The 15,317-nt window shown below is 41.1% G+C and overlaps 1 protein-coding gene across 1 annotated transcript in view; it reads right to left on the bottom strand.

The window, feature by feature from the left end:
• The window catches only part of LOC306975537 (protocadherin-16-like), a 327,999-nt gene that overhangs the window by 65,041 nt on the left and 247,641 nt on the right, over positions 1 to 15,317 (bottom strand). The window contains exons 4-5 of the mRNA XM_079573110.1: positions 11,920 to 12,151; positions 6,579 to 6,815 (exon numbers count right to left, since the gene is read on the bottom strand). Of these exons, the coding sequence (XP_079429236.1) occupies positions 6,579 to 6,815; positions 11,920 to 12,151 (469 nt within the window). The remainder of the gene's footprint in view (positions 1 to 6,578; positions 6,816 to 11,919; positions 12,152 to 15,317) is intronic.

Raw genomic sequence — 15,317 nt, forward strand, 5'->3', positions numbered from 1 at the left:
GTTTAAACATGTTAAAACTAAGTATTTTCCTCCCCCTACATGTTCCAGCCATGTCCTAATGTGTAGAATGAGCTCAGACCTGTTCACCACAACTGCCTCTAAAATCCTGCACTGTTACTTCGGGTCTGAAGTACAAGCTTAATATTGAAGCTGCAGTTACACATAAGACCTGCGGTGGCAGTAGTAAGTATAAAATGGCTAACTTGCGTCTCGCCCCTTTAATATGCACTGTCCCTAAAATAAATAAAAACAAAAAGAAGGTAATTAGCACTGATCAGCTGAGAGTAGGGTCGTTCAGACTGGACTTATAACTACAAAGATGTTTGCCGACAGGTGAGAGTCGGGGGAGACTTAGCCAAGCTAAACTCCTCCCTGTAGTCTTTCTTTATCTGGGCTGCGGGCTGAGCTGAAACTTTAGTGTCGCTGATGAAGCCTTTTGGATGAAGAGGCGAAACGTTCTACACTTCAACTACAGAGTACAGAAGATGATTCAAGAACCTTCATTGAAGCTTTGCATAAAAAGTTGCTTAATGCACCTTTAAAGAAAACAAAAACTGATGAATATCTGTCTGTAAAAGGTTGAAATTCCGTAACTAAACCAAACTGCCCTAACTGTTGGTAGCGACGATTATCCTCTAAAGATTCTGCCGTGGATCCATTGTCTTCGTACACTCGGGCATGAGTTGGTGAGAGAACAGGGAAAAATACTTTGAGCACCCGGAAGACGTACAAAGACAGTCTCTTCCTACATCTGCACACTCCGTTTCATTCCAAAAACCACTAAAAGCCCGTCTCCTTATTTCAACTCGTGAAAACTGCTTTGAGACCAATATTTGAAAGTAAAATACAGCGCACTCCGGCTTTAAACATATCAGGAGGACGAGAAACCGCAATATAAGCTGTTACCAAGTCGTGACCATAATTTATATTTCAATAAAAGTCAAATTTGAGAATGTAAACATGGCCGCGGAGTGGAATGGAGTTTGTAATGGCAGCGTTTGAGAGCGATCTGTGTATAGTGGCGCGCTGCCTATTTGTACAAGTGCTGCTACGAGGAGAAGAAATCCGCGTTTTACTACGATCCGGTGTGACTGATTAATGCACTCTCAGCTATTTGGCGCGGGCAGGTTTCCAGCGCCGGCGCTCGGAGGATCAGGCTCTTACAGAAAAACCGAGATGGGATTTTGTCTCTTCATTTTGAGCAATCTGCTTTTCGATTCCTATTAGTTTGTGCGAGTTTTCTGGCGACCGCGAGCGGAGCGGGATATTAATAATGTGGTCGTGTTTCGACGTCTGGCTCCGACGGAGAATGAATCAAAACGCTAAAGAGGGAAGGCTAACGGAATCGTTTCTGTGGGGAATCACGGTATTAGCCGCGAAGTATGACTTATTTACGATATTTGGGGCATATAAAAACTATTTTCCAAGCTTTTTATTCTCATTTTCAAACAGTCTATGTCTGCTGTTGTATACGGTATCGTGTAAGATAAAGTACTTTTACTAACAAAGCTCAACATTCCTCCTCTAAACCCCATTCCTTTTCCTCTCAGACTAAAGGCCATAAGCGCCACTGCAGGTGTTCTGTTTTCTTACTCATTAATTGTCCGTGAGAGTAAATACTACGCTGACAGAAAAGACAAAGGGAGAGAAGGATATTGTACTAACAATTACACTGCGTTCCAAATTATTATGCAAATTGGATTTTTGTGTCAAAAAGGTAAAAAAAAAAAGCAATAATAATGAAACTCATGGATGGTATCGTGTCTTGGGGCTTTATGAATCACTGACATAAATCTCAGAGACCTGGGATGATTAGTTGTCGGGTTAAGCCCAGTTAAGGGAAAAACTACTGAAAAAGGGTGTTCCACTTTATTATGCAGATCATCATTTTCAAGCATTATGGGAAAGAAAAAGGGACTTTATGCTGATGAAAAGTGTGAAATAGTTGAATGCCTTGGTCTAGGTATGAAAACCTTCGATATTTTATGAAAGATTAAGTGTAATCATCGTACTGATAAGAGATTTGTGGATGATTCAGAGCACACTCCGTTTTGTGCCGATAAAGGCACAATATGGACGGTTTCTGCCAGACAAACACATCAGGTTAGGAGAACAGATGCTACAAAGCAGCATACAGGTATTTGAAGCTGCTGGTGCCTCTGGAGTCCCCCAAACATCAAGGTGTAGGACCCTCCAGAGGCTGCAGTTGTGCATAAACCTTCTATCCGGGCCTCCCCTAAAGGGTTAATTGAATGCTGATGAACAGAAACGGCTGCAGTGGCTCAGAAATACATGAGGACTCATTTTCAAACAGTCTTGTTCACTGATGAGCGCCGTGTAACCCTGGATGGTCAACTCAATGGAGTAGTGAATGGTTGGTGAATGACCACAATGTCCCAACAAGGCTGTGACGTCAGTAAGGAGGTGGTGGAGTCATGTTTTGGGCCAGAATCATGGTGAGAGAGCTGGTCGGCCCCTTTAGGCCCTTTTAGGCTCCCTGAAGGTGTGAAAATGACCTTTGAAAAATATGTGGAGTTTCTGACTGACCACTGTCTTCTATGCTACAAAAAGAAGAGCCGTGCTTTCCCGAACAAAATCCTCTTCATGCATGACAACGCACCATGTCCTGCTGTAAAGAAAACCTCTGCATCACTGGCTACTATGGGCATAAAAGGAGAGAAACTCATGATGTGGACCCCCTCCTTTCCTGACCTCAACCCTATTGAGAACCTTTGGAGCCTCAACAAAAAAAACTTCTATGAGGGTGAGAGGCAGTTTTCATCCAAACAGCAGCTCTGGGAGGCTATTCTAACATCCTGCAAAGAAATCCAAGCAGAAACTGTCCAAAAACGTACAATTTTAATGGATATAAGAATTTTGAAGCTGCTATCACACAAGGGCTCCTATGGTCAAATATAACTTGACCTGTTAATATTTTTTTGATTGAAATAGCTTTTGATTTCAGTAAATATGACCTCCTAATGCTACAAATACAACAAAAGACCATTTTCAGTTAATTACAAGCTTTAAAATGTATTGAAACGATGAGTTGCATAATAACTTGGAACAGTGGATTTTGAGGTTTATTATTATTTTTGAAAAAAATACTGTTATCACTAGGAAATTTTTTCCACCACATTTAAATGATCTCCTACCAGTTAAAGACTTAAAAATTATGCTGACTCTCATTTGAGTTGACAATTTAGAAAATCTTAGAAAAATGTCATTTGCATAATAATTTGGAACGCAGTGTACACAATGGAGACCATTTTATTCACTCAAACTTGGCTGTAAATACTGTTTAAGTGGCGCTAGCCCGCACTTAGCTTTGCCAGCTAGCTGTTAGCATCTTCTTCATGATTCTATTAGTGTGTATTGGTGGCCTGACCCGGTGGAAGGAAAGTTGCAATTGTGGTTTTCTGGCCAGAGACACCAGAGGGAGATGAAAGACCCCTCCCATCATCCCATTAACACTTGTATTACCCCCAGAGGGACTTTATTGAGGTAGAGAAGTTGCTTAGTACGGCTTTAAGACAAAATGAAAGTCTTTTATTAGCCGCCAGCATGAGAATCAATCAATGGCAGCCTGAGTGAGTGCAGAATTGTTGAAAGTAAAGTCCAAATGATTTAAATTGTGACACTTCCGCATTTATCTGTCCAGGAAATACAAATTTTCGAAACAGCTTTTTTTTTTTAAACAATTATGTCATATAATAATCAATAATAATCCTTCTCTCTCTGCACTTTGCTGTGTTTTTGTGAGGTTCGGGTGAATAATTTACTACAGAGAGTCCATACTAACTATGAAGGGCCCAACTTTTAAAAAGTAAACAAACAGCTAGCTAGTATGAGCTAAAGACATTTCAGACCGAAACATTTCCTCTGCTGAAACACTGAAGAGGCACCAAGAACCCCCACACCTGCAGCACAGTGGAGGAGTCACAAGAGGAGCTACAGGAAACAAAAAACGGACAAACGAGGAGGTTTCTGGGCAAGACTCACAGCTAAGCCACACAAGCCTAATCCCTATACTATTGTTCTGACAAATGGACGTTCACTGGAGAATAAAATGGATTATATCACGCTTTTCCCAGATGATGGTGATTTTCTGTTGTGGAGCAGAGGGAGTGGAGGGAGCTGGAGAAGGAGGAAGAGCTGAGCAGTGCAGGACACCACGCTCTGAAACAGGGACCATCCCAGGAGGCGCCGCACTGTTTCAGAGGAGACGGAAGGCTGTACTCCGGTTTCCCCGTTGCTGCCCAGGTTGACCTAAAGCGGCTCAGGACTAACTCAACCTGAACGACTTGACCAGCCTGCTGCTAAAAGAGCACGTGTAGCTGACGAAGCCTGCAGAGGAAGTACGGCTCAAATGCTTTTGTCAAGAGAGTAAACAGGGCTTCTCCAAACATGGTGCAGGTGTGATTTGGGCGAGTGTGTGCAGCTGTGAGGATGAGTGACACTCGAAAAGGCTGCGAGTGACGGCAGTTTACTTTCATTAATGGCATCACAGTAAACCTGCAGGCAAACCGACAGGCAATTATTCTATTCATGAACTCATATTAGTTATTGTTTAGTTACTTTTTGAACATTTATGTGGCTGTTTCTTCCGAATCTGTGAGGTGTGTTTGCCGGGACTGGCAATTTTAAGATTTGGCATTCTCAAATCTGAAAGGTGCGGTTTAATTACGCAATTTTTTTGTGTGTTTCTCTTTGGACGGGATTTTTGTTTTCCCTGCAGCTCTGAGCTCATGGATTTAGTTTGAAGTTTTTCAAATGTCATGGATAAAAAAAAAGGACTGACAGACGGATATAGATGACATGTGATTATGAGCTGCAGAAAATTGTACATTAATACACACAACCTAAAATGAAAATGTATAGTAACTTACACAAGTTTTTGTCATGGTTTTCCTATTATACTGTAGTTCAGTTTCAGCCTCGTTTCTGTCGGAAATCAAACTTGTTTTCACACAATTTATGCAAAAAAGTAACTTTCTTCAGCTTTATTGTACCAAATTGTGCTGAAATGGCTTTGTATTCGCTTTCCTCTTTATCTTGTATAGTGGATAGGAGTGTTTAGTGGTTTAGCTGCAGTTGTAGTATCGTCATGTCCGCTGTTTCAAAGGTTTAAACAGGAAAAAGAAAGTACAATACAATACAATATCTTTTGTGACGCCTCCGCTGTGCTGCAGCTGCGGTTCTTAGAACCTCTTCAGTGTTTCAGAAGAAGACATCTGTAGGTCTCTAATGAAATCTATAGTGTTACACGATAAATATAGTTACACAATATTAAACAATGTTGATTTTCTAGGCAGATAAAAAGGGGAGCTATATTTTAAGGTGTAAAAATACCAGGAATACTTCGGCGTCCATACAGTAAAGTGAAGATATTACTACGCAGATGTCGAGCTACTCCTGGTATTATTGCGCCTTATAATTATATTTATTATATAATAATAATAATAACCTGTGCCGTGTTTACGAGACTGAGGGCACGCGTGAAGACCAGACAGGTACAAGTGAACTCGTCTAAGCTCAGGTAAGAACATATCTCAGTATGTAAAAACGGTGGCCTGTTCCTTTAACCCTGACCCTGCCCGAGACACTAACTAGTGGGCTTAAAACATCAATGTTCCCCCACTTCTATTACCCCCTCATAAGCAGTGTTGGAGGTAATATAACATGTTACTTAAACAAAATGCGGGAATATATTAGTCATTACATTTCATGTAACTCGAGTTACAAGAGCCATTTAAATGTATGAACGAAAAAATGCCATAAAAACTCCCTCCATATAAAACGCAGCACCAAATCAAGTTGGACTTGGTGTGTAAGTTCTGCAGTCTGTCGCTAACGTCCTCAAAACGAAACACAGGAGAATGGGCAACGGGAAGTAAAAGGAAATATCTGACTGCACCTTTTGCCCGGTGGCTTTATTACTCCTCAGTTTGCCAAAAGTAATTAAAAGTAGTGTAAATCAGCTACATTTTTCAAACAGGAATATGTAATGCAAAGATACTGCATTAGAGTTGTGATCACTAATATAGAATATATTACAATGTTTAACCCTTATGTCATCCTGTGTACATTTTTGTACACTAGGGTGGCAAATGTAAGAAAATTTAAAGATGACACAAGTGTTAAGAAACTTGCCCAACACTGCTCATAAGCCGCTGTTTGTTTACTTTTTTAAGCCTCCTTCTTCAAGACCTTTATGGACTCTCTGCAGTAAAAACAAATCCACTGAATCCCACAAAAACACAGCAAGACGTACAAAACCATCCAGTAAAACAGTGTGGAGCACAGAAACCACAAATGCAGTTCACAGAAAAGGTAAAAAACGCAGCTGTACCAAGAAAGAGGGAAGCTGGTTCTAAAATATCTTACTTTACTACACGAAATGACAAAATAAACTTGCAATGCATTTTTGTCTCATATTTATGTCAGTAAGCTACAGTAAATGTTTCAAATTGCTATCTCTAAATGTAAAAAGATTTCCTATTCAGAGTTTCCTTGTGATTCAGGGCGAGATTTTAACACCTTATTGCCATGATTGAGACATTTCTTCTTCTACACACCTGTCTTGGCGCTGGCCTGCACCGTCCCGACCGCCGTCCCACGCAGCACGTCCTCGGACACGCTGAAGTAGTACTGCGCCTGCTCGAAGACAGGGGGCGCCACCAGGCCGGCCACCACGCTGATGTTGACCCGCGCGTGCACGGGGGCCAGCAGACCCCCTCCGTCCTGGGCGGAGACGACCATGGGGATGACGGTGTTGGCCTTCCCGTAGACGGAGCGCGACAGCGAGATGACGCCTGCAAACATAAAACACGAGCGAGAGGGGGGTTTTACCTTGGCCTGTCCATAAAGGCGGGGTTCGGGACAGGCGAGGAGAGGCCAGGACAACTATGGAAGGATTGTTTTTATTTCCTACCTTGATCTACAAAGTTAGTCTCTGCACGGTCAGGGTTTACACAGGCAGCAGTCAGTCAAAATGTGTGCTTTATATTCCCATTTTACTATCATATAATTGTAGCAAAACTCCAGCTGAATGTGTTTTTGGACAGTAATATTCATATTTTAATGAGCCTATGTAGTAAAATGAGCAGCTACATTTAAAATCTTAACTTTTTGCTGTGGGCGTTCATCCCACTGAAACAACACCCTTCTTTGAACAACACATTAATGGGAAAAAAAATGGTTGTTCAGTTCATGGAGGACATTATATCACAGAAATCACAGAAATGCCTTCACCTATCTGAGCCTGTTCCTGCAAATGCGCACATTTTGTTACCCGTCGGATCCCGGACCCGACTGAACGCTCCATCATCCATACAAATGAATGAACTAACGTTTTGCCCTTTTCATGGCGTTTATAACATTTCTGTGGTTCCTTTATCATTAACATATTATAAGATGATGTTTAGTGGTCACTGGATGTGAATCTGACCCACAAAAAGCAGAAATTTAACTGAATTTGAGTGAACATTTAGCTCAGAGGACACTTTTATATGCTAATTTGTATCTAAAAGCAGGCGTGTGGAACTCGTTTGGGACGAGGGCCGAAATTCAGCCCCCACGTCAGGTATTATATTTTGGTAAAGAGACTATACAGAGTTTAAAAATGTTAAAATTATGTATTTTCCTCCCCCTACATGTTGCAGCCATGTCCTAATGTGTAGAATGAGCTCAGACCTGTTCACCACAACTGCCTCTAAAATCCTGCACTGTCACTCAAAAAGGAGTGCTGTCATGCATGAGCTTAATATAGAAGCTGCAGTTACACATATGACCTGGGGTGGCAGTAGTGAGTATAAAATGACGAACTTGCACCTAGCCCCTTTAAGGACTGTGGCCTCATAAATAACAACATCTTACACTTATTGTGCTTCATGAACCTGTGTCAAATGTTTCTCAAAAGATGAAGTCATTATTCATTCACTACACACTCGATGGCAGTAAGTTACTATTGTAGGCACAGCCGCCCTGGGGCAGACTGACCATTTACCACGTGACTGTAATATGCTGTATAAGATACAGACGGCATATCTGGATTCACCCATATATGGTCATGTTAAGGGGGGAAACAATTTGGAGACAATTTTAAACTTTCTCTAATTATTCAAAAACTACTTTAAAGGGGCTGGACACAAGTTCGCCGTTTTATACTCACTACTGCCACCTCAGGTCATATGTGTAACTGCACCTTCTATATCAAGCTTGTGCATGACGGCACTTCAGACCCGAATTAACACCGTTTTTAGTGACAGTGCAGGATTTTAGAGGCAGTTGTGGTGAACAGTCATTCTACACATGAGGACATTGTTGGGACATGAGGGGGAGGAAAATACATAATCTTAATCTTTAAACTCTGTATAGTCCCTTTAACAAACCTTGAATTATGAATATAGTTTCCTACTAAATAAAGACATGGGGAGGAGCAAAGAGGTAAAACAGCCCATAAATACATAAAAAACCGAGAATGCTAACAGGATGCTACATGGTAGCATCGTGCTAATGCTAACGGCTAGATAGTACTGGCTACGACTGCCGTTTTTTCACTTCTACTGAACAATCTGCTGTGAGAAATTATCCATATGGGCCCGATTTACACTTGACTTTACTTATGTGAGAAATAAGTTCATGTTTCACCAGAAAATGGCTAAAAAGAGTGAAAAATTGTGTTTCCCCAAAGATTCTATTTTCCCCCTTGGCGAAGCCACGCCCCCTTCTATGACACGATGCCGTCTGTTTATATCCTGATCTCTTATCATGTCAGTGCCCTCTGCTGGACACATGTGGAATTCTTTCCTTTTTTCATTTAAGCTGGCCCCCTAGTGGCTGGAGTGAGCAAACTGGTTATTTAGTTAAAAATCCATAACTCTGTACAGGAATGGGCCAGAGACTTACTTTTTTGTTGACATGCTCAGGAATTCATGCTCGATGGGTTGACAACAGCTGAAAACTCCTGGGTCATTCAGAAATAGCTTGTTTGAAGCTAATGCTAACGGACTCTGCGTACTAGCCTACTTGCTAACTCTCTGCACACATTATGATCAAACACCGCTTCTCTTTTTTATTTCTAGGCATTTTATAAAATACAAAAGAGCCAAGAACTAAGCCTGAAAACTGCATATCATTTGGGAATGAAGTCTTTACTTTTGACAGAAATTTGTATTTTGGTCACGATTCGGCCAAATTTTTAGCTTTGGTGTCGTTTTAGTTGGCATAAATGTTTTTTAAATTTAGTCGACTAACAAAGCACAGACCTGTTCCTCTGACAGCCTTTTCATTTCCATCCAGTATTTATTCCTCGACAAAAATATCTGGATATTCTAGTCCAAGTTTCAGTCATTATCGACGACTTCTTATTTCGTTTTTGTCTAGTTTTCGTCACCAAGGATATTACTTTGCATGAATCTGACAACGTATATCTCCTTTAGTCTTTGAGTGAATTATTAGATACTACTGAAGAAAATGCCTTGCTTCTCGGGGGATTTAAAGCTGAATAGATCAAGCAAGGAATTTCTCACTTTACCCGCTAAACTAAGACAGAATAAAACCAATTTGAAGAACATTCTGGCATGATTTGAAAGTTTTAAACAGACGCTTTCAGACAGAGGCACTTTAAGTTATCTCCCATGGCATTACCTAAACACAAATGGCTTCTGAGATTACTTTTGAGAATAGATTTGACTTTTGAGCACCTATAACTAGACTAGAAACATTATAGCCATTCAACATCGTCGGTGTAATGTAAGGCAATCAGAGAAGAAGCGAGAGGCGTTTAAAGGCACTGCTCGAAAAAGGAAAATTACTCTTTTTCTAAACCATTTTCTCAGTTCAGGCTCCCCGCTGCAGAATCACTGTAAGTAATTAAACATTTGTTCAGATTTTGTTTTTGAAGTTATAATTGGGAGCGTTTTTCTTTCGGAGAGGCGTGCACTCTGCTAATCAAAGTGCACAGACCAAACTGAATGATGTGGAGGAAAGTAGAAAACAAATATCTAAACTCTCGAGCTGGATGACTGTATAAAAGGGACAGTTTTACATTGACCGCTCTGCTCTTTATAATCCGTCATTCCATTCAAAAAGTAAACATTAGTGGAGTTTTAAAGAGCTTTCAACTCAGTCATGATCAGTCTGACATTGAGACTGAAATAAAAGCGTTCATTTTGACTTCATATCATTAAATATCTAACAGGGTATAAACGATCATGGTTGTCAAATTGCTTTATTTCATTAGTTGAACATAAGCACAGATGCCCTTGATCAGATATTTCAAGTGAAAGACAAATCATTTTAATAGAGCTCAACAGTCGAGGTGTCTTTGAGCCAGAAGGAAAAATCCCTTTCAAATGTCTATAGATCTTTTTTGAATGACTTTATTCGGACCTTGAAAAACATCATTTTACATCCATTATGCCAATGCACAAAAAGAAATGAAGAGGAAATACAAATGGAAGTGGGAAGAAGTAGGTACTTGTATAATCCCACAAAACTAGCTCTCGTGAGCCTTCAATGTTTAGCTCTCATCTTTATCGCTTGATCGGCTTTCTAATGACCACAGCGCAGGTGAATACAACATACTTCAAAATGCGTTTCTTTTTGGTTTGTAAAGTTTTAGGTAAATCTTAAATTGTGTGTTTTATGTCCGTGAGATACCTCAGGCTATAGCTGCGATCGTTTCATCAAACCCGTCATATTATTTATTAACTCCTGGCTTGGCCTTTGTCATTTTTTCGTCATTTTTTTGCCACTTTTTCCGTCATTTTTTGTCACTTTCTGTCATTTTTTTGTATTGCGATAAACAATATGTCACTCTATTCAGCCCTTCTTTTGTTCCTTCCTTCCTGTTCTCTCATCAAACTGCCCTGGAGCTGTGATTGGAGCCACTCGTTGAGCTTTGAGCAATCTTTGAATCTTCGATCTGGCCCACCAAACAATCTGGTCTGGCCCAGTGGCGATATCCCATAACAAATAAATAATTCACCTTATTCTGCCCCACCCACTTTGCCTCTTTTTGCTTTGTCTCTGCACTTCTTCTTGACACTTCCGGTAGAGCACGAAGCCCGTTCATTTAAAAGAGGAACGAGGGAAAATGTTCGCCACTAAAATCTAATGTTCATTTGCACCAACAAGTCATCCCTGCACCGTTTCTCTGTGCGGCCCAAAAACGGCTTTGTTTTTGTGTAGAAACTGATTTTATCTGGACTTCTATGTCCTATGTAAACAGATAGGAGAAAAGGGGCGGCACAATTCATGGCGAACTTCCGGAATAAGGTGATAAGCTACTGAGGCTACCGCTGCTACCTGATACCGCTGCTACCTGCTACCACTGCTACCTGCTACCGCTGCTACCGCTGCTACCGCTGCTACCGCTGCTACCGCTGCTACCTGCTGCTACCTGCTGCTACCTGCTGCTACCGCTGCTACCGCTGATACCTGCTGCTACCGTTGCTACCTGCTGCTACCGCTGCTACCGCTGATACCTCTGCTACCACCACCACGACGTCTACAACCATAGAAATATAAAGGAGAAGCGGAATTTGATCCTAATCTATACGGACAGTTAGCAAGTCGGCTAGTCCAGGAGACTTTTCAGAGTCCGTTAGCTTTAGCTTGATCAATGTATCATCTCCATTATGAAAGATTCAGACGTTTTCAGCTATTGTCATCAGTCGACCACATTTAGGTCAAAGCCTGGTTAGAAATCATTTATGAATGTACAGACCTTTTTGAGATTTTACTCTGGATACAAATTAGCGTATAAGAGTGTCCTCCGAGCTAAATGCTAACTCAAATTCAGTTTTTGCTTTTTGTGGAGTCGAATACACATCCAATATGAAGTTTTCTGTTCTTTAAAGCACCTTACCTACATTATCAGAAAATATTACATAAAACATAGCTCAGATTTACCTGTGTCCTTATTTAGGGTGAAGTAGGGCGACGCCCCTCCAGGAGCCGTTTTGTAGGTGACGCGCCCGTTCTCTCCCGAGTCGGGGTCGTGCGCCGTCACCCGGACGACCGAGGTCCCCGGGGCGCTCTGGGTGCTCAGGCTGACCGCGTACGTCAGCGGGTAGAAGCTGGGCGCGTTGTCGTTGACGTCGACCACGTCTATCCGCACGTACGCCGCCGAACTCAGGCCGCCCTGCAACCACGGAGAGAGACGTCGTTAGGTCAGCGGATATAAAACATGTTACTGCCGAAATACAGGCATGACGGGGCAGCGGGGCGAGGGTTTATAGACAAAGGAAAACCCGTCAGCCAGGATTTTATATTAAAAAAAACACTCACAGACGGTTTATAATTTGGAACAGGTGGCCAAAGCAGTGATGTGGGACGCAGAATGTTAAAGAGACAGATGTTTTCGCACTTTTTATTGGAGTTCTATGAGGTTTTTGGATAATACAATATTACTTTTGTCAGATAACTGGTTTGGAGTCATAGGTCTTCATCTCACTCTCGCATGGCAGCTTTACTTTCCCTCACAGTGGATGGAGAATCAATTGTTTTGAGAGTTTCTGGTGGGTTTTCACTCCTGACGGGTCCTCTCACCACAAAATCCTCAAAAACATTGATTCTGGAGAGGTGTTTGGAGGAGCTAGAAGGTCCCAGGTTCGATTCCCAACTGGACGATGGTCTTTCTGTGTGGAGTTTGCATGTTCTCCCTGTGTCTGTGTAGGTTTCCTCCGTGTACTACCCCAGGGGAAACTGAAACACCACCGAGTCTGGGGGGAAATTGTTTCATGTAAAGTGTTTGTGACTATGTTTGTGAAAGGCGCCATATGAATAAAGTTCTTCTTCTTCTTTTAGAGTACTTTAACACATATCTCTGATGGGGTCGCCCCATTAGTCCGACATCTCGTTAGTCCGAAAATGTCCCATTGAGTAGGGGTTAAAAAACAAACAAAAAAAGGTTCAGGCAAGAGTCCACTGACCTTAAGGTTGGTTGTATGTGGCTCTTTAATCCACAACACCACTGGGTTAGAGAGATGTGGGATTAATGGCACCTCTGCTCAGTGGGACATTTTCCGGACTAATGACACGTCGCACTAACGGCATGGCATCGTCTCTGATTTGTGAAATAATATTACTCAAAATCATCTTTCGTTGCTGGAGGGAATATCGAAGTATTTTAAATACGACGCTGACAGGAAAGGCGAAGGGAGAGAGGGTTACTGTGCACCCAATTATACAATGGAAATATTTTTTTTCTCTCAAATTTGGCTGTAAATACTGTTTAAAGTGACGTTAGCCCGCAGTTAGCTTTGCCCGTTAGCCTGTTAGCTTCTTCTTCGTGATTACATTAGTGTGTATTGCTTTCTCCGGACCGGTGGCAGTCAAGTTGCAAACATGGTTTTCTGTCCAGAGACACCAGGGGGAGATGAAAGACCCTCCAATCATCCCATAAACACTTGTATTACACCCACAGGGGCTACGAAAAGGATTTATTAAGGTAGACACGTTACTTAGTACTGCTTTAAAGTGACGTCAGCTTGTTTCATGACTATGGACAAAACACAATGTTAAATGTTCATGGATTACATATATTTATACTGTAAGGATGTGTATGTCACTTTTTTTATTCCTTTTCCTCAATCTTAAAGAGACTAGATTCAAGTTGGCCATTTTATACTCACTACTGCCATCTCAGGTCATACGTGTAACTGCACCTTCTATATTAAGCTCGTGCATGACGCAAATTCGGACCCGAAGTAACAACTTTCTGAGTGACAGTGCAGGATTTTAGAGGCAGTTGTGGTGAACAGGTCTGAGCTCATTCTACACATTAGGACATGGCTGGAACATGTATAGGGGGAGGAAAATACTTACTTTATATTGCATTGTTGTGTAGGACTATAGGCAGATACTTTCTATTTCTATATGGTTACACAGAGCTTGTACATATGGCTATATTTGGTTTAGCAGGGCTGATTGAAGTGTGTATATTTTTGTTTGATCAGAATGAAAGAGAGATGTGCCTTGGTTTATGTCTTAAGTACCATATGGTGTATTTATTTTGTACGACTGTAAATGATAAAACCCTTTATGACATTTCTACGATCATAAATATATTAATACCTAAGCACAGACTCATGCATCGGTTTCTTGCATGACCTTACACTGCAAAAAGTAAATATCAAGCATTGGCTTAAATGACTTGAATTGAGGAAATGCCTCCAGTTTTTGTCGGTTTTCACTCATTTAGACACTTTTCCTGATCGGACCAAGTTTACTTTGCTTGTTTGAGGACATTTCAGACCAGTTCTAAGGTAAATCTCGCTTGAAATAAGAAAGTAAAATTGCCAATGAGATGAGACCAATTTTCTTACCCCATTGGCAAAGAAAATGACCTGAAATACGGATGAAATGTATCGAAACGAGTCAGAAACATCTCAGAACAAGTGAAATAATCTAGGACAAATGCCCAAGAACTTCTTAACTAGTCAAAACAACTAAAATTTGGATTATTGTGCTCAAATTGAGATGTTTATACTGATCTAGTTCATTACTTTTTGCAGTGTAGCTGAAGGTTTATGTGATGATTACTTGAATGAGAGAAAAGGGTTAGGTTTATTATTCTTCCTCCTTCTTTTGAGCCCAAACTCTTTTTCTTTGCTCTTCTTCTGTAAAAATGTTTGAAATACTTTTCTGCTCAAATGAATAAATAAATGAATGAAATGAAACGGAAAATGAGAGATTGAGGTTGCGATAACAACCTTTGGGCTATTTTTGTCCCAAACTTAATCAACTTTTTAAAAAGGGTTAATTTGGTTGAGCCCAAGCTTTTCTTGACTCAGCTTTAAGACTCAGAAAGACCAGGAGCTAAAGGATGAGCAGCAGGAGGGGGTTGATGTTTTGATGTTAAAACTGCCTGGAGGGAGAATTCTTTTGTGGAAAACACTTTTAAAAGCTTGAATAAAATGTGATATAGTTCCTTAAAGGTTTTTCTCCCACACGAGCGTTTATTCTATTCTTGTGTCCTTGGCACAAACAGCTTTGCCTTCGCATGACTGAGGGTGCGGGGAAAGTGTTTTGCAGAATGTTCTGTTACAAATAAAGCCAAACACACGTGAATAAAGCAGAAAAAAAATTGGCAACAACATTCTGAAGACCGAGCAGGCCCCGCAGGATTTCACAGTCCATCTCTTACTGCTGTCAGTTTCTTCATTTTCTAACTCGTGGAATTATTGAAGAAACTGAATATTTGGAGGCACAAAGTGAACAAACCTTGCAGCTAGTCTTTGGCTGGTGTTCAAGCCGCCATGTGAAGGGCACGGGTCAATATCGCTCTGTGTGAAGCAGAAATATCC

This window comes from Gobius niger, assembly GCF_951799975.1.
Source record: "Gobius niger genome assembly, chromosome: 1".
Classification (NCBI taxonomy): domain Eukaryota; kingdom Metazoa; phylum Chordata; class Actinopteri; order Gobiiformes; family Gobiidae; genus Gobius; species Gobius niger.